The sequence below is a fragment of the Aptenodytes patagonicus genome, chromosome 1 (assembly GCF_965638725.1).
Source record: "Aptenodytes patagonicus chromosome 1, bAptPat1.pri.cur, whole genome shotgun sequence".
Classification (NCBI taxonomy): domain Eukaryota; kingdom Metazoa; phylum Chordata; class Aves; order Sphenisciformes; family Spheniscidae; genus Aptenodytes; species Aptenodytes patagonicus.
In genome coordinates this window covers 138,241,920-138,262,241 of record NC_134949.1, presented here as the reverse complement: position 1 = coordinate 138,262,241, position 20,322 = coordinate 138,241,920, and the positions used below count along the sequence as shown (strand labels likewise).

General features: G+C 41.8%; 1 protein-coding gene across 7 annotated transcripts in view; it reads left to right on the top strand.

Moving 5' to 3' along the window:
• The window catches only part of CNKSR2 (connector enhancer of kinase suppressor of Ras 2), a 235,770-nt gene that overhangs the window by 76,991 nt on the left and 138,457 nt on the right, over window positions 1-20,322 (top strand). For all 7 annotated transcript variants that reach the window (XM_076356481.1, XM_076356466.1, XM_076356473.1 and 4 more), the window contains exon 5: window positions 3,981-4,022. In XM_076356481.1, coding sequence (XP_076212596.1) covers window positions 3,981-4,022 — 42 coding nt within the window. The remainder of the gene's footprint in view (window positions 1-3,980; window positions 4,023-20,322) is intronic.

The window sequence follows — 20,322 nt, the reverse complement described above, 5'->3', positions numbered from 1 at the left end:
GTGTTTTCTGCTGAATATTATCCCACAGTTATAGTACTGGAGAACTGCACAGACATTTTTTCCCTGTGTGATATATGAGCAGTAGGATGAGTTGGCAGGTGTTCTAGATCTCAGTACTTCACATTTTGAGTTGAGATTTAATCAACTCGGGTGCAAAGAAAAGGACTAAAGAGTAAGAAAAGTGTTGGTGTAATTAGCTGACCCTGTTCCCCACTTCTGTGACATACTAAGACAAATGTTTGAAAAGAAGACAATAATAGTGAGGGGAGAAGAAAATAAAATGGCAAAATAAAGCATCATAAACATTGCATTTGAAAAATAAAATCCACAAATATTTGTATTTTGTATATGTTGCCTCACATGTGAATTGTTCTACCAATGCCTGGGGCAGGGTGGGGTGAGATGTGTACATTTTGCAGCATTGTCATCAGTCAGTGCTGTCTAATTCAGTGGGTTTAATTTAAGTGTCTTTAGTAATTATTACTTATGACATTACAATAGAATCTTCGCAGATAAAACTTGTAATTTTTGTAGAAATAATGCAGAATTGTAGTTATGAAGGTCAGTTCTGGAAGAAATAGAAGTGATGCCTCTCAGTTGCAGTGTAGCATAGGTCTTGCTAGACTTAAAAATAGGTTTTAAAATTATACCGGGATTGAAAGGGCAGAATAACTCTCCCCCGGATTGTTATGGTTTGTTCTTGTTCTTCTTATCTTCCTCCCTTAGTGCATTTTTTTTTCTTTTTCTTCCAGTTTTGGACCTCATGTTTCCCTTTTTATTAGGATCTTAGCCTCCACAAAGGTCACTTTTGCCATTTTTGATGCATGAGGCAGAGCTGGAAAGAGTGACCATGAAAATCTGATATTAGTAATTAAGTTGTTCCATCATATTCCCCTTTTACTTGCTGTTCCATCATATTTCCTCTTTCTTTGCGGATGATAACTGAACTGCTAATGGCCATTATCTGACTACATCTTCAGGAAGTATAAATTGATGCAGAACTGCTTTTGTTGCTTTATTAGCAATCTGTGTTATTAATCTTTTAGAAAATAATGCACATTTAGAAGATAACCTTATGCTGTTTCAGCTGAAGTTTTGTTTGGGTGGTTAGATGAAGATCATCTAGCCTAGCATTAGTTATAGTTTGTCAGTGAATATATGCGTGAAGTTCAGAGAATAAACAGGTAAAAGTAAAATATCTCCTCCTTGCTGTATCTGTGTGTTTCAGTTCAGGGGTAATCACAGCATCATTTCACCAAGTGAATGGCAAATTCTTAACTTGTGTAGGAGTAAAGCTTGGTTGCGGATTTTTTGTGTGTTCCTGCTTTTCTAAAGTAGAAAAAAGTTGATGTTAAACTTGCATATGATCTGTTTCTTACCTTAATTGCAATGTTTTGATACTGTGGTTAAACAGATATTTAAGAAGATCTTTCAGGAGTAAGATATGGGCTTGTACTCTAGGTATGGAAGGAAGAGATGTTCTCCAGCTGTGGGTGGTATGCTATTAAGAATAAAAATTTATTTCTAATTGCATAGTTAGCGACTCTTTTTAGAGTTCTCAAGTGCTTTAAGCTCTTCTAGTTGAAATGAAATGGATATGAAAAAGCAATAATTGTAAATGGTAAAGGCCTCCAGTAATAAGCATTCAGCTTACCGTTCTACCTAAGGGATGTTTGACGAGGTGGGCACAGTTATCCTCAGCACTTGCTTAAAGATAAAGCACAAAGCAGTGGAGTGACTAAAAAATCTAAGGAGAAAGAAACTGTTCACTATGAAAGAAAGTGACATGTAGGTTTTGCTTTTGGGATCATTCAGAAGCAGTCTCAGCCCTCATCTCTAGGGATAGCTGCAGGAAGTTAAAATGAGCTTGCTACGGTGCAGGGATCAGCTTGGTGACCTTTTCTAGGCTTCTTTGACTCCTAGACTTCAGGGCTGCTCCGGGCTATGCCGGCATGGAACTTTCCATTCCTGCACATTTCCCTGAGTTCATGCTTGAATTATGTTTAGTTGGATGTCATTCATGTATGGAAAAAGTATATTTTGGAATTGTTTTTTTACCTAAGCATTGTGTTTGCTCTCCTCCAGTTTTTCTTTTATGGTTTACTGAACTGTTAATTTTCTCTTGCCTAAATATGAAGATGTAGCATCAACAATTAGCCGTTCACTATGTGATGAACTCATTTAGCAATTCCTCTTCCCAGACCCTGGATTAGTAGGGAATTGTGTGTTGGGGAGAGAATTTAAAGGTGAGGCCACCTGCCTCTATACATAGACTGGATGCCTGACACGTTTTCCACTTGCTTTATTGTCTTTTGTAGATTGAGAAATATTTTAATTTTTATATATACTCTTGGTTTGTCAGAAATAAGCATATTTCTTTAGTTTCCTTCATGATTATGCGGAAGAATTTCATTTCAAGGGTGTAGCCGTGTTTCTCTGTTACTCACTGGTTTCTTGGTTGTAATAAACCTCTACAGCATTTAAGAACCCAGAATCCTTCTTCCCTTAGTAGTGAGACTTCTCAAACAGTATCCTCTTTAAGCTGAATGTTTAAACTTATAGTAAACTCTTCCTATTACCAATGAAATAATTATGTCTGCTTAAAAGCACTTCTTTTTGTTTTCTCAATATAAATGTTGCAATCCCTTCCTGCTATTTTTGCAAAATGATTCATAAGAAACCATGCAGAACATAGATATATCCAGATTGAAAATGTTACATGCCCTCCCACATATAACAATGAAATGTGTGTTTTGCTACTAAGATTGCAAATACTTCATTGATGTCTGCAATTAATTAAACGTGTTAGATTTTCTTTCCGGCTGCACTTACTGGCAAATGTTTCCTGAATGCCAACAGCTGTTATTAGGAAAATACTCCCTGATCAACCTGCTGCTTCTGCATAGGTTGCTTTATATAAAGCTTAAGAACACATTGGCTTTTCTTGCCTGAGTAACACTAAAAGCGTTTCATGGATTAAAAGTTCATTTTTTTAAAACAGTTGCATATATCAAAGTTGTTTTTCTAACAGGAGAAGCTGATTTAAAAATGAGACTTAAACCAGGAAAACTTAGTCACATTTTTCATGTGGGTTATTAGGTCGGATATAAAGCATCCATTCTAAACAGAGCTTGCACTAATTACCATAAAGCTACGGCATCTGAAGAACTTAGAAGAGTGGTTCTTTCGCCAGTGTTGTTGTATTTCATGTGCTCTCTGCCTTACTAATTCCATTTCTCTATATCTACTGAGATTTTGGCCTGTCAGAAAAACTTTCACAGCCCCCGGCCTCCCATCTGTTAGTCTTGCTTACAGAAACTGCCTCACATGCTACATGAGGTGACAATGTGCATGCAGTCCCCAGCAGGCTGTATGTAATAAGATGGTCCGCCTCGAGTTTCCTGTGCGTTTTGTATTCCGCATTTGTCTTCCCTCCCATTGCATGGAGTCTTATAAACAACCAGTGGTTCCATTTTCTCTTCTTCCTCCTCCCAGTGTTTTCCTTCTCTTCTTTGGCAGGGTGTGCAAACACATCAGTTCAGCTCAGCTCAGCAGGAATTGTTCAGCTTAGTTTTCTTTCTTAGTTACTTAAGACTATTGCTGGTACCTCTGTTTTTCAGTGTTACCACTAGAAGTGGGTCATTTTTGTCCATGGTCAGGGACTGCTGGTTGAAGCCACTTGTCTGGCATACATGTGACTAGCTGGTATGTGCCGAAACAATATAAAGTGAAGGAAGATCGTTATCTGTCTCAAGGAAGGAAGCAACAAGAACTAGTGAATAGATATAAACATTTACTAGTATTTCCTTTCTGTGGTGGCGTCACACTTTGGTTACGTGAATCTTTCCATTCTTTTTGAGACTTGAAATCTTTTGTTTCATCCTAAAGATTTTTCAATTCAGTTTAATTCTTTTTAAGGATAAATCTAGGAAGGGTGAATGATTGGATCAATTTAACCTGCCTTTTCTTTACTTTTTCAGGATTGCACAGTATATGAAACAGAGAATAAAATTCTTCATGTGGTGAGTAGTATTTGGATTTCTATTAATGAATATATTTGTATAGGCTACATAGAATTATAGAGCTATGTGTTTTGTGCTTTTTCTATGCAGTGCCAGTGTGATACTGAACTAGTCTGGGTATGACTGAGTGAATGTATGGAACTACTTGTGAATAGGTAATGATGTTATGGAAGCCGAACTTGGCATATGAGAAGCCAGGAACTTTGCAAGGGCTTGTGTTTGTCTGGCTCAGGCCCATCCGTTATTTGTAAACCATGGTCAGAAGAATGATTTTGAAAAATGGCATTTTTTTTGTTGAGAGAGATGGTTGCTAGGCTTCTATGAAATCATACATGTTTATGTTAGTGATATAGCTTCATTTATACAGCTTTATTCCTCATAGGATCATGGAGCTAGCTTAGTGATAGGAAAATTAATGCAATTCTTTCCTGTTGAATTCGCAGCATAAATGCAGTGGTCTGTTCCCAGAATCTGTTAGTGCTATTGATAATAAATAAAGCAGATGAAAGTCATCAGGGCATCAGAACACAGGATGAGTTTGAGAGGCTAGTACTGTGGTGGATGGAGAGTCAAAAGCTTGAGTAAACTTCCTCTGAAAACTGCACCTAAGTTTTAGATATTAAATTGCGTTTCATGTTGTGGCTGTAGTTTAGTGAGTATTAAGTTAACTCAGAGCTTGTTTCTAAAAGTTAGATATGAAGATATTTTTCTGAAGAGCGAGTAATGAATTGGTTTAATTTATTCACTGTATTTCACATTTAGGTAGGTTTTGATATCTTACTTTTCTTATTACCGGACCTTAAGCAAAAAAATACTGCTTTGCTTTATTTTAAAAGGTGAGCTTCCCAGTAAATGTTGCTATGCTTCTTTTTTTTTCAGTGCTCCTATATCAAATGCTTGGCGAGCTGAATTCTGTAAGCTTTTGATGCTTTGATTTCACAGTAATGTGGAATAAAACGTCTCCTTGTATTTTTAAGTTTCACTGGCACTTTCCCCTGTGGGACACAAAGAGCTAGCAATTTTAGTAAGGCTGACATCATCATCTTTGCTAGGCTGATCTCTGCAGGTATTTAAGTAATGAAGTTTTTAATTGCATAAACTTGGCAAAAGTTGAAGTGCTGTAGGTTTGAAATCATTATATATAGCCTGGTTTTCAATACATGCTTGTTTTCTGCTGTAAGAGCCAAGAGTTGACATCTGCTATATACAGTATATATCTTTTACAAATTAGCAAAAAGGACTGTAAAGGGAGCTGGCAGTGTTTAGAGCTGATGAAGCATCAGTTAATATAGTCTTCAACAGAAAATTTTGAGGAAACTGAGAGGGATTCGTTTAAGATATGCAAGTGCACAAATTTGAGGCAGGTTTCAAAAGTTATATTATCTTACATCATTCAGACTCACATAGGCTTATTTCTTTAATCCACAGTAACTTCACTGTGGTGACAGGTAGACATATGTATTATTGTGGAGAGCTTAATTAGCTTCTACAATTAGTGCTTAAGCTTGCAAGGAAACATGAACAGAGCGTTGAATGTTTTACTGAAGCCTAAGATTAAGAATGACTGTATGTGTTACACGTAACTTGGATCATTTCTGACCATGTTGCATTTCAGCTGATGGATGGGATTTCATGGGGCAAAAGCTGACTAAAAGCAATCGAGGAAAGAGATAAATCTGTGATTGAATAATTAAAAGATGGGATTTGAAATCGTATTTTGAATTTGAAAGGTAGTATTTTATAAGTGCAGCTGAAAAGGTTGATGATAGAATTGGAATTGAAAGCAGGCACAAACCCCTCTCCTTTGAAGATAGAAAAAGGTGTTGTGGCTTTAGCACATTAGACAATCTGGGGAGGAGCAATCTAGCAGGCAGATTAAAAAAAGAGGGGAAAAACTACTGATGTCAAGATCTTGAGAGAGTTCATGGTATTTTTATGCCAGTGTCAAAGAAGAGAGGATGTTAGATACCTGATAAGATAACAATATTTGAATGCACGAGTACAAACTAGATTAAGGATGTTCTATAGGGGGATTAAGAATTTTAATCTCCTGTTACAGACTGTGCATCCAGTAAATTTAGAGGTGCATGTTAAAAAGAAGGTTGTCCAGTATAAGAAGAATAGTAGTAGATTTTGGTAAAGGCATAGAAAGAATCTTGAATAAGAAATGCTGGGAGAACTGGGAAAGATTGGGAGGAGGACATGTACACAGATATTATAGAGAGAGAAAGTAAATTCTCTCTTCTTAAATTAAAAGACCAAGCTATTACAAGTCCATTTTCTGAGTACATTTCCCATCTGCAAACCGTGCAAACTCCTGGAGGTAACAGAAGTGGTGTCTGGCCAGCAAAACATCCAGCTGCCTTTGAATGGTCAGATACCAACATATAGCTGTGTTTGCTGGGATGATTTAGAGAGGAAATTTAATTCAAAACCGTGGGCTCACCCTGTGTGATTTCACGTACCATGTTCTCTTCATGACACAAGGAAACAAGGTTCCTCACAAAGTGAAAGGCAATGACTTACAACTAATTAGCAATTCATGCAATTAGCCTAAGGAAATCCTTGTTGCAAGCTATTGTTCCCACTAAGGATTGAAGTCAAGTTTTAAGAGATCCTTCTTACAAAAGTAAAAAAGAACTACAGCTACAGAAATGAAAATAAATTAAATGACAGTGTCGTGGTTTAACCCCAGCCAGCAACTGAGCACCACACAGCCGCTCACTCACTCCCCCTGCCCAGCAGGATGGGGAGAAGAGAATTGGAAGGGTAAAAGTGAGAAAACTCATGGGTTGAGATAAGAATAGTTTAATAATTGAAAGAAAATAAAATAATGATGGTAATAACAGTAATAAATCTTAATGAAAAGGAAAATAACAGAGAGAGAGAAATAAAACCCAAGAAAGACAAGAGATGCAAATGAAAACAATTGCTCACCACCCGCCGACGGATGCCCAGCCAGTCCCCGAGCAGCAGGCCCCCGGCCAACCTTCCCCCTAGTTTATTGCTGAGCATGACATCATATGGTGTGGAATATCCCTTTGGTCAGTTGGGGTCAGCTGTCCCGGCTGTGTCCCCTCCCAACTTCTTGTGCATCCCCAGCTGGTGGGGTGGTGTGAGGAGCAGAAAAGGCCTTGATGCTGTGTCAGCACTGCTCAGCAGTAACTAAAACACCCCTGTGTTATCAACACTGTTTCCAGCACAAATCCAAAACACAGCCCCATACTAGCTACTATGAAGAAAACTAACTTTACCCCAGCCAAACCCAGCACATTCTCCACCCCTTATTCCATACCGTTACGTCATGCTCAGGTCCCACACTATCCAATTCATACTCATCAGCCACCCCCACCCCCCTTCCCATCCTTTGATACAATACACAGATACCGTGCCCTTAGGACCACCCCTGTGAAATGTCTGTAAAATGTCCATAAATGTCCACAAAATGTCCACTGAGTTCATTTAGTCCATGACTTTGGGCTCTGTCTGTTATGGTGGTCACTCAGGACAGGAGAGATGGTGTGTTGTGTGGAGTTACTGGGCACTGTTGTGGTTTAACCTGGCAGGCAGCTGAACACCACACAGCTGTTTGCTCACTCCCCCCGCCCCAGTGGGATGGGGGAGAGAATTGGGGAAAAAAAAAGTAAAATTCATGGGTTGAGATAAAGATAGTTTAGTAGGACAGAAAAGGAAGGGAAAATAACAACAATAACAATAGCAATAACAATAATAATAATAATAATAATAATGATAAAACAATATACAAAATAAGTGATGCACAATGCAATTGCTCACCACCCGCCGACCGATGCCCAGCCAGTTCCCGAGCAGCGGTCACCATCCCATGGCCAACTCTCCCCAGTTTATGTACTGAGCATGACATCACATGGTATGGAATATCCCTTGGGCCAGTTTGGGTCAGCTGTCCTGGCTGTGCCCCCTCCCAGCTTCTTGTGCCCCTCCAGCCTTCTCAGTCGGTAGAGCATGGGAAGCTGAAAAGTCCTTCACTAGTGTAAGCACTACTTAGCAACAACTAAAAACATCAGTGTGTTATCAACATTATTGCCATCCTAAATCCAAAACACAGCATTGTACCAGCTACTAGGAAGAAAATTAACTCTATCCCAGCCGAAACCAGGACAGGCACCAAAGCCAGCTCAGGTCGAGTCACTGCTGCACTTGCACTGCTTCTTGTAAGGCTTGTCCTCCATTGGTTCAGGTGGTTCCTGCTATGGTAATTCCTATAACATGCAACTCAAATCATGGGTTACAACAATTTAAAGGTATATCCTTTACAATCTCCACCCCCTGGTCCCTTTGGGCCAGGTTATAGGGTTTAACATTGCAATGAACTCCTCCCCTTGCTCCTAGCCTGGGTAGTGACAAGGGGTTCCTGCTATGGTAATTCCCATAACACGGAACACAAATCATGGATTATTTTCACCCAGGGTTAAATCACCTTGAGGTACACATTGGACTCCCCCATCCTACTGCATTACCCACCAAGTGCACCCAGGTCCTTGGGCAAAAACAATCCCACAAATAGGTTTACCCTTTCCTGAGGAAGAAATAACGCAGATTGTTTTCCCCAACAAGTTCCTTATATGTACTATGGGGATCTTACCTCCTTCCACAGCGTGCAGGGGTTTTGATTGGGCAGGGCCAGGTCAACTGGCAGATCCTCTAGTGTTAACTAGCCAAGTGGCTTCTGCTAAATGTGTGTCCCAATGTTTGAATGTCCCGCCACCCATTGCTCTCAGTGTAGCCTTTAACAGTCCATTGTACTGTTCAATTTTCCAGGAGGCCGGTGCCTGATAGGGGATGTGATATACCCACTCAATGCTGTGCTCTTTGGCCCAGGTGTCTATGAGGTTGTTTCGGAAATGAGTCCCGTTGTCTGACTCAACTCTTTCTGGGGTGCCATGTCGCCATAGGACTTGCTTTTCAAGGCCCAGGATAGTGTTCCGGGCAGTGCCATGCGGCACGGGATATGTTTCCAGCCATCCGGTGGTTGCCTCCACCATTGTAAGCACATGGCGCTTGCCTTGGCAGGTTTGTGGGAGTGTGATATAATCAATCTGCCAGGCCTCCCCATATTGGTATTTCAGCCATTGTCCTCTATACCAAAAAGGCTTTAGCTGCTTGGCTTGTTTGATTATGGTGCATGTTTGACATTCGTGGATAACCTGTGCAATGGCATCACTAGTCAAGTCCACCCCCTGTTCACGAGCCCATTTGTATGATGCATCTCTCCCTAAATGTCCTGACGTGTCATGGGCCCACTGAACTACAAATAGCTCACCCTTACTAAGATGCTAAGCCACTATCCAAGTTGCTAAGCCACTACCCATGATATTTGAGAAGTTGTGGCAGTTTGGTGAAGTTCCCACTGACTGGAAAAGGGGAAACATAACCCCCATTTTTACAAAGGGAAAGAAGGAAGACCCAGGGAACTACAGGCCAGTCAGTCTCACCTCTGTGCCTGGGAAGATCATGGAACAGATCCTCCTGGAAGCTATGCTAAGGCACATGGAGGACAGGGCAGTGATTCGAGACAGCCAGCATGGCTTCACCAAGGGCAAGTCCTGCCTGACTAACCTAGTGGCCTTCTATGATGGGGTGATTGCATCAGTGGACAAGGGAAGGGCTACAGAGGTCATCTGTCTGGACCTCTGTAAGGCCATTGACACAGTCCCCCACAACATCCTTCTCTCTAAACTGGAGAGGTATGGATTCGATGGGTGGACTGTCCAGTGGGTGAGGAATTGGTTAGGTGGTTGCATCCAGAGAGTAGTGGTCAACGGCTCAATGTCCAGATGGAGATTGGAGATGAGTGGCATCCCGCAGGGGTCCGTATTGGGACCGGTACTGTTTAATATCTTCATCAATGGCATAGACAGTGGGATCGAGTGCACCCTCAGCAAGTTTGCAGGTGACACCAAGCTGAGTGGTGCGGTCGACACGCCAGAGGGACGGGATGCCATCCAGAGGGACCTGGACAAGCTTGAGAAGTGGGCCCGTGTGAACCTCATGAGGTTTAACAAGGCCAAGTGCAAGGTCCTGCCCCTGGGTTGGGGCAGCCCCCGGTATCAATACAGGCTGGGGGATGAAGGGATTGAGAGCAGCCCTGCCGAGAAGGACTGGGGGGTACTGGTGGGTGAAAAGCTGGACATGAGCCAGCAATGTGCGCTCGCAGCCCAGAAGGCCAATCGTACCCTGGGCTGCATGAAAAGAAGCGTGGCCAGCAGGTCGAGGGAGGTGATTCTGCCCCTCTCCTCTGCTCTGGTGAGACCCCACCTGGAGTACTGCGTCCAGCTCTGGGGTCCTCGGTGTAAGACAGACATGGACCTGTTGGAGCGGGTCCAGAAGAGGACCACGAAAATGATCAGGGGGATGGAACACCTCTCCTATGAGGAAAGGCTGAGAGAGTTGGGGTTGTTCAGCCTCGAGAAGAGAAGGCTTCGGGGAGACCTTATTGCAGCCTCTCAGTACTGAAAGGGGGCTTATAAGAAAGATGGGGACAGACTTTTTAGCAGGGCCTGTTGTGACAGGACAAGGGGGAATGGCTTTAAACTAAAGGGGGGTAGACCTAGACTAGATAGAAGGAAGAAATTTTTTACGCTGAGGGTGGTGAAACACTGGAAGAGGTTGCCCAGAGAGGTGGTGGATGCCCCATCCCTGGAAACGTTCAAGGTCAGGTTGGGCGGGGCTCTGAGCAACCTGATCTAGTTGAAGATGTCCCTGCCCACAGCAGGGGGTTGGAGTAGATGACCTTTAGAGGTCCCTTCCAACCGAAACTATTCTATGATTCTATGATTCTTACGTTCCCAATCTAGATCCACCTGAGCCACTTCAATTCTAGCAGCCTGGTCCACCTGCTCATTGTTTCAGTGTTCTTCAGTGGCCCGACTCTTGGGTACGTGAGCATCTACGTGATGTACTTTTACAACCAGGTTCTCTACCCGGGCAGCAATATCTTGCCACTGTGTGTCAGCCCAGATGGGTTTACCTCTGCGCTGCCAGTTGCTCTGCTTCCATTGCTGCAACCACCCCCACAGGGCATTTGCCACCATCCACGCGTCAGTATAAACTACTGGCCACTTTTCTCGTTCAGCAATATCTAAAGCCAGCCTGATGGCTTTCACATCTGCAAACTGACTCGATTCACCTTCTTCTTCAGCAGTTTCTGCAACTGGTTGTATAGGACTCCACACAGCAGCCTTCCACCTCCGATGCTTTCCCACAAGACGACAGGACCCATCAGTGAACGGGGCAGATTGCTTCTCATTTTCTGGTAGTTTATTATTCAGTGGGGTCTCTTCAGCATGCGTCACCTCCTCCTCTGGCGATATTCCAAAATCTTTGCCTTCTGACCAGTCCATGATCACTTCCAGGATTCCTGGGCAACTGGGGTTTCATATTCGAGCCCGTTGTGTGATCAGTGCGACCCACTTACTCCACGTAGCATCAGTTGCATGACGTGTACAGGGTATCCTCCCTTTGAACATCCAGCCCAGCACCGGCAGTCGGGGTGCCCAGGAGGAGCTGTACTTCTGTGCCAGCCACTTCTGAAGCGGCTCAAATTCCTTCATATGCTGCTAATATTTATTTTTCAGTTGGAGTGTAACAGGTTTCAGATCCCCTGTATCCTCAGCTTCAAAACCCTAGGGGTCGACCTCGATTCTCTCCAGGCGCTTTCTGCCAGTGGCTCCAGGTAGGGCCATTATCCCTGGCTGCAGTGTAAAGCATGTTTTTCATATCTTGTCCTGTCCGGACTGGCCCAAGGGCTACTGCACGAACTCTCTCCCGTTTAATTTGTTCAAAGGCTTGTGGTTGCTCAGGGCCCCATTTGAAATCATTCTTCTTCCGGGTCACTCGATAGAGAGGGCTTACAATCAGACTATAACCTGGAATATGCCTTTTCCAAAAACCCACAACACCTAAGAAACCTTGTGTTTCTTTTTTGCTAGTTGGTGGAGACATGGCTGTTATTTTATTGATCACATCCATTGGGATTTGACAATGCCCATCTTGCCATTTTATTCCTAAAAACTGGATTTCCTGTGCAGGTCCTTGGACCTTACTTTGTTTTATAGCAAAACCAGCTTTCAAAAGAATCTGGATTATTCTTCTCCCTTTTTCAAACGCTTCCTCTGCGTTTGCCCCACACGATGATGTCATCAATGTATTTCAGGTGTTCCAGAGCCTCACCCTGTTCCAGTGCAGTCTGGATCAGTCCATGTCAAATGGTGGGGCTGTATTTCCACCCCTGGGGCAGTTGGTTCCAGGTGTACTGGACGCCCCTCTACGTGAAAGCGACTGTGGCCTGCACTCTGCTGCCAAAGGGATTGAGAAAAACGCATTAGCAACATCAATTGTGGCATACCACCTGGCTGCCTTTGACTCCAGTTCCTATTGAAGTTCTAGCATATCTGGTACGGCAGCACTCAGTGGCAGCGTGACTTCGTTCAGGCCTCGATAGTCCACCGTTAGCCTCCACCCTCCATTAGATTTTTGCACTGGTCCTATGGGACTATTAAAGGGTGAATGAGTGTTACTGATCACTCCTTGACTTTCCAGTTGCCGGATCAACTTATGGATGGGAACCAGGGAGTCTCGATTGGTGCGATATTGTCACCGGTAGACTGTCATGGTAGCAGTTGGCACCTGCTGTTCTTTAACCCGCAGTAACCCCACCACAGATGGATTGTCTGAGAGACCAGGCAAGCTAGACAGCTGTTTAATCTTCTTCGTACTCAAGGCAACTATACCAAAAGCCCACCGGTACCCTTTTGGGTCCTTGAAATACCCTCTCCTGAGGTGTTTATGCCAAGGATACATGGAGCCTCCAGACCAGTCACAATGGGGTGCTTCTGCCACTCATTCCCAGTTAGGCTTACCTCAGCCTCCAACACAGACAGTTCTTGGGATCCTTCTGTCACTCCAGAAATACAGATGGGTTCTGCCCCTTTGTAATCTGATGGTATTAGGGTACACTGTGCACCAGTGTCCACTAGAGCTTTATACTCCCGTGGGGCTGATGTGCCAGGCCATTGAATCCACACAGTCCAGTAAACCCGGTTGTCCCTTTCCTCCGCCTGGCTGAAGGCAGGGCCCCTCTATTCCTGGTAGGAGTCTTCGTTACTTGATTTCTGTAACTGCAAAACAGAAATCCCTTTATCAGGTTCAAAAGTACGATCAGCCCTTCTACTCTGCCCAACAGGCACGGGAGCAGTAATTTTCCTGGATGGATGCTTTTTGGCTGTTGTTTTTCCTTGCAGTTCCTGTACCTGAGCTTCTAGTCTCCAGGTAGGTTCACCATCTCACTTCCTCATGTCCTCCCCCTGGTCACGCAGGAAGAACTACAGGGTTGCGCATGGTGTGCGCCACTGGTACCCTTTCCCTTAAACAGAAAAAGGCTGACCCATAATAGCTGAGGCCTTGGTTGGAGTGCATGAGGAAGACCTACCCTTCTCGGCTTGCTCGGACATTTTTTGGGTCAGTCTGTGCACAGCTGAGACACAGGCCCACATGGAAGAAGCGAGATTATCTTTTATTCTCGGAGTTGTCTGGCCAGTTCATCTATAGTTGGTACCGCCGTGTCTGTCCAGCTCATTATCGCCAGGGTGCGGGTGTATGATATTGGTGCATTTCATACAAACTTTCACCACATGGACAGCAGGCACCAGATTTCATCCGGGTCTTTGGATGCCTGGTTGTCACCCAGGTTGTTAACACAGCTAATTCCCTCAGATGCTGGATACCTCCCTCAATGTTGGTCCATTTCCTTCGGGAATTTGCAGGTTCTTCCTTGAAGGGATACCTCCATACCTGAAGGGAAGTCCTTCAAACTTGACAGGAATCACCGTGAAAGACTGAGGACTCCTGCCTTTTTTCCAATTGCTTATTTCCAATTTCCTAAATTGCTTGTTAACCTTAGACAAAACTGAAGCAATATTCCTAAAAAACACCAATAGAAGTATTTTAACTACCCAAGGATGTTCAATATACTAAGAAGTTACTGTAACAAGGGAGAAAACATCACAGAAAAAGGTAGCAAAGGTGCATTCTGTATTTCCTCCATAAAAAACCTCTCAGAGGAAGAAGTATAATTGTTAATTGGCTCCATGAGATGGTACCTGAAGTACAGTAATGGCTTCAGTACAGAACCCAAATACCAGATTAAGGTCAAGGTCAGTGTTTTAATAACAAATCTCCCAGGCAAAACATCACTAATCACTGCAGAGCACAGCAAACTGCAAAAACCAACACCAATCTTTAACATGTATAGCAAAGAAAGAGCGTGGCGCAGATCAGATAAACTAATATCGAGAACAGATGAATCAATATTGTGACCCACAACTGTTAACAGATATAAAATCCCTTCTAATACACTCCGGTCAATCTGTTGTTATCTCAAACCTTTCAAGCCCCACGTTGGATGCCAAAAAGGACCGTCATGGTTTAACCCCAGCCAGCAACTGAGCACCACACAGCCGCTCACTCACTCCCCCTGCCCAGCAGGATGGGGAGAAGAGAATTGGAAGGGTAAAAGTGAGAAAACTCATGGGTTGAGATAAGAATAGTTTAATAATTGAAAGAAAATAAAATAATGATGGTAATAACAGTAATAAATCTTAATGAAAAGGAAAATAACAGAGAGAGAGAAATAAAACCCAAGAAAGACAAGAGATGCAAATGAAAACAATTGCTCACCACCCGCCGACGGATGCCCAGCCAGTCCCCGAGCAGCAGGCCCCCGGCCAACCTTCCCCCTAGTTTATTGCTGAGCATGACATCATATGGTGTGGAATATCCCTTTGGTCAGTTGGGGTCAGCTGTCCCGGCTGTGTCCCCTCCCAACTTCTTGTGCATCCCCAGCTGGTGGGGTGGTGTGAGGAGCAGAAAAGGCCTTGATGCTGTGTCAGCACTGCTCAGCAGTAACTAAAACACCCCTGTGTTATCAACACTGTTTCCAGCACAAATCCAAAACACAGCCCCATACTAGCTACTATGAAGAAAACTAACTTTACCCCAGCCAAAACCAGCACAGACAGTTATGTACTTGCATTCTTTAGGACACCAAGAAATTTACCACCTTAGGAGCAGATCATTGGATCAAAGTAGTTGATTTTTGTCCGCATTACCTATTGGTGATCCAGTGGTTTACTTCAGGTTGAACCTGTGTTCTCGGTTGAACAATTCCATTATTCATGTAGCTCAGAGTGTTATTTTGGACTCGTGTGCTGTGGTTCTGGGGCTGGAGCTCTGTAAGCACACATCTCCTGTGGGGATGCTGCCCCGTTCCCCCTGGAGCGAGCCTACTTTGTGCCAAATCATGGGGCAAGAGGGTGTGTGGGCACAAGCGGGCAATGTGAGACCACTCTGGTGTTATTGAAGTGCATACATGGATACCCCTAAAGTTAACCTGTCACTGAGTCTTCATGCTTTCCTCTAAAGCGTGTGGGAGTAGGTAACATCCCTCACCAAAGGCAAGATCCTCAATTAAATGACTGATGGATTTGCTTTAATTATGTAGGGCCAAAAAACAGTTAATGTGCTCATATTCTAATGGCAGTAATTTCTTTTGAAAAGGAAATGAATGCCCTCTTTCTTTCAGATGGCAGTGTGGGTGTTCATGTGGAGAGACTGCTGAATCACCTTGTCCATAGATAGTTTGTTTTAATGTCAGTAAACTTACTCTGATGTTAGCTTTTTAGATACCACTGATACGTTTAAGAAATGGTATTCTGTGGAGACAGAACTGCATAGCTTCAGCTTCTGTTCAAGAAAGAAATATTTTTGTTTTCTTTTAAGCAATTTGAGTTTCAAATGCTATATAAAAGCATTTTGATAGTCACTCACAATATTAGGTTAAGTAGTAAACTAATCTGTGTTATTCAACTGAACACATAAAATGTATCTAAAGGAAAAAGGTCTTATGGAAAACTGATGAAGTTTTAAGAAGAAATTGCCTACTTCAACTTGTTTATTTCTTCCAAATGGAGTTGCAAAGTGTGTCTGGGAAAAAATGTCTCTTCTATAATTTTCTGTCCTAGAATTGCAGGTGTGTTGAAACAATTATTTTAAAGATAACTGTATTTCTTAAAGTTTTTTTTTGCCGTGAATTTGTTCACAGAAACACTTGGTTTCTGTGGAATAAGCAGCATAAAACCACACAGGAATAATGTGTTGGTTTTTGCTCATTAAAATGTTGATGCTTCTGAAATATTCATGAATACAGAGAAAGGCTTCATATTTCTGCCACTTCATTTCTCGGTCTGTTTTTTCCAGGTTAACTTTTGCTCAGTAAGTGATATAATAAATAAATAATAATAATTGTAATAAATTATTAATATAAACAGAAAGTAAATATCACCAGAAAATAATACCAACAGAAGTAGATGGCAATAGAAAATACTAAATTAAGAAGAACAGGTTTTAAAATACAGTGGGCCTAAATATGAAAGGATAAGCCATAGGTGTGGTGTTTGCTTCAAAATTGGAAATCAGTATGCTCTTGCTAGTTTATATGTAGAATCTTTATATTGATTTAACTTGAGATGATAAAATGTATGGAAAACTGCTCAGCTTAAAAGGGTATCAGTTCTGCTTATTTGGGGAGTTATAAGTTAATCGTTGCGAAAGTCTGAATGGAACTTTAAAATCTTTGAAGAATAATTCATTGATTCCATCCAGCTGTTCAAGGCTGTGTATGATGGAAATATCTAGTTCAGATTAATCCATGTGAAGCGGTAGAGTATTAAAGTGAGAGCAAAGCAAGACAGACTAATTATAGAAAGTAGAAGCTGGGTTCCAGTCAGATTAATAATAAGTTTTAACTGAATTTTCTTTTCAGTTTAATTCTATAAAAAAAGAGAATGGTTCCCTAAGGAATTTCACTTTCTTAAAATTACGCTGCTTTTCCTGCAAAAAATATAGCTTTACTGAGTTGGAAAACCATAGAAAGTAGAACCACAGAGTGAAATTAATATTCAGAAGTTTTTGAAAAACAAATGAGCTATTTAAATTAAAAAAGAGTTACTAAATTGAAAAAGAAAACAAGTAATGGATCAGAATGTTCTCTATGCTAAGAGCCTTGCAGAAACCACAGTGATGATAACTCACTCCTGCCCACTATATTTGAATATTTGTTATAGAACTATAATCGACTAAAAATGCATTGTCAAAGGTATCATTTTTATAGTCTTATTAAAGAAAAAAAAAGAAAAAGTAACCACCTGCTTCTTTTCAAGAGTCTATACCTTGCAAATTGGTCCCAGCAAACTTCACTCTAATAGAGGCCTCTCTTTTTGCATCCCAAATAAGATTTAGTTCACTGTTTAAACTTCATGTATATATAAATGCAAGTCCAGGCCCAATTGGTTCTAAGATTGCCGGAGTTACTGATGCATTCCCTACAGTACAACAAATGTTTTGGACTAAATTAATTGGTTAATAATTATTTGGTTTGGCTTAAGCTAACTAGTTAGACTTCATCCTGAATGCTCATGTAGCAAGTTGCTTTGTGTCGGTCAGTTGTAACTAACCAAGCTTTTTTTTTTTCCCAAATAGATTAAACTTAACATTGCCCAGACATTTTTTTATTACCTTTAGCCCTGAATGTCTGTGTGTCTTATTGGCATCATATCCCTCATCCAAATAACATAGGTGAGAGAGTTGTTTGGGGCATCTGGTGCTTTTCTTGCCCTCAGCCCTGGGAATGTGTTTAAGCCAAGATGCTTCAGTATTGCAAATACTTGGCAAGATAGATTTAAGATTGGTCACTAGTCTGGGTAAAATTAAAGACAGGAACAAACACAAGTCTGTTTGCTTGACCAGAAATGCTTTGTGACCCTAGAGCTGCCTGGATTGAACAGACGACAGATGAACGGTTTGAGGAAAGGCCACGGCTTGTGGAGGCCTCTGAAGCTAGCCGTGTCCCTAAGTACTTCCACTCTGCTGCAGAAGACAGACATTTTCCCAGCACAAATTGAAGTAGCCACAGAGAGTCAGAACAGATGCAAACCTAATCTAGTCACCTTTAGGTCCTCATCCCCCTGGCTGAAAGAAGGAGCAATTGTGGAAAATCCATTAGAAGTTGGTACACTACAGTCCAAAACTACAGGTAGAAACGAAGTATTATCTTTCATTCTTCATGCTCTGGGGCGTAAACTAGTTGCCTACTGAGTGAAAGAAAATGTTTCCCCTTGAATTTCTGCCAAACAACTAGATGCTGTGTAATGATATTTTTCATCCTCCTTTGAATCATTTAGCTTTGCACATAAAGAGTGTGGTGTAGCTTCAATCTGCAATTATAAGTTTGTCACTGAATAGAGAGGAGAACTTATTACTAAAGTGCAGTGATGAGTTACTGCAAAAAAGAACTGAAGTCATCACTGTAAGGCTTATAGTGAGAACAGGGACTGTGTTACAAAAGGAGAAAATGTAATCATCTGTTGATTTCTCTCAGTTAATCTTTTGTAACTTGCTTTTTTTTTGGCCTGGCCAAATCCTTTTCCTTTGTTCAGATACCTTGCACACTGAAAGCTGAGTGCAACTTGAGAAAGGCCGGGCATTTTTAATCCCTGCTGATTTTTGTAGGAGCAATTGGATGCCCATCTTCCTGTGTGTCTTACTGTAGCTAGTACTGCATTGCAGCGGGGAATCGGCAGTTACAAAAGATAAAGGATCCTGATCCCGTTAACAATGTTTGCATAAACAGAAATGTAGTTTTACAAAGTAACAAAAGGTAACTACCATTTGAGAGAAAAGGTGAGTTGTACTGTCATATGATTTTAGTGAAACAAAATACACGTCTGTGATACAGCTTGTGCTGAATAGTTACGCTGAAAAGTAATGTGTTCATAAATTGTTTGGAACAAAATGAGTAGCAAAAGTGCACTGTTTGTGTGCTTTTCTTCCACTCAAATCAAGTAGCCTACATGCAAAATATTATGACAGTCCATTACTTTCCATCAAATAAAATAATAATTTAAAACTTTTTATTAATAAATAATAATAAAAATGTAATAATAAACCCCCCTGTATTTCTCGCACCTATGTAATTTGTCAAATTGGCTTTGCATCCGCCAAGGTGAAAGCTCCAGTGAAGTCTGGGGAGCTTAGGGAAAATTTAGTCAAGCTAGAAGTTAAAGTAGCATCGAACATAACTTTAGATTTAGGCAGGGTTGTGGCTTGAATGAATATGGAATGAACCTGATGAGCCACAGTGTGAACTGTTCAGGAAGAGGAGCATAGAGAAGTCAAAGGTGGTTTACTTAGGAACTTTCTGAATACAATAGCATGTTGCCTCCATTAAATTAACATTGTTCTTGTGCCATGTGGCAGCATCTTTGCCATAGAAGGTCCTGATCCACTGAATAGGTCCAAGGTCTTTTTCCATAAAGAGACCTGACGGGGAGGAAGCATGCTCCTGGTGAAAAGGCTGTTTTGTCTGTATGCTGATTTATGCTGATTGGTATATTAAAAAGCCTTGGCCAATGAAGTCAACGGCAGTAATCTGGGCAGGAACTGGATGGTAACTACATTCAGAGCCACTGGTTAAACTGTTGTAAACTGACACGGCTGTACCCTGTGAATGTGTCCCAGAGCCATCCAAGCTGCAGTATGTTCCTGGGGCTGAACTTCCCTCCTCCTCCTTCTCCCATCCTCCACACACACACACGCACACACAAGAAAACAACCCACAAACCATGAATGAGATGTTTCTGAGAGTAAAGGCAAGGAAAAATGCATTATTTTGCCTGTGTCAGCCTCTGGACGTGTTTCCGGTGACAGCCTGTCTACCCTGTCTTTGCAGGATACCTGCTGTGTAAGAGTGGGCCCCTTGCTGTCCTGGCTCTGGGCAAGCTCAGAGTTCGTGAAAATTTGGCCTTCCACACAAACCCAATAGACACTTGATCCTATTTACAGTCCAGTTCTTTAACCAAGGAGTATTTAACCAAAATTATTTAAATATGTAATAGTTAAGGGAGGCTTGTAAGATTCTGTAAGTATTCGAACACAAACAGGCTTCTTATACTTTCAGAAGAAAGCTAAAGGAGTTGTTAGGTATTTTCTTGTAGCAGCTGAAAGTTTTGGATGGTTGGGCAGAACCCAGACCCGTCGTCTAAAAAAAGATTGCTTTTTGTTCCCAAGGTCTTGAAATTATGCTGGAACAAGAAAACGGAAATAAAATGCATAGTATTCTGAAATTAGATGAGCAGTTTAATTATAAACAAATTAGCTAGTCATTCCTTGGAAGTCTGGGCGACATGAATACGCCAGTTTGCTATGC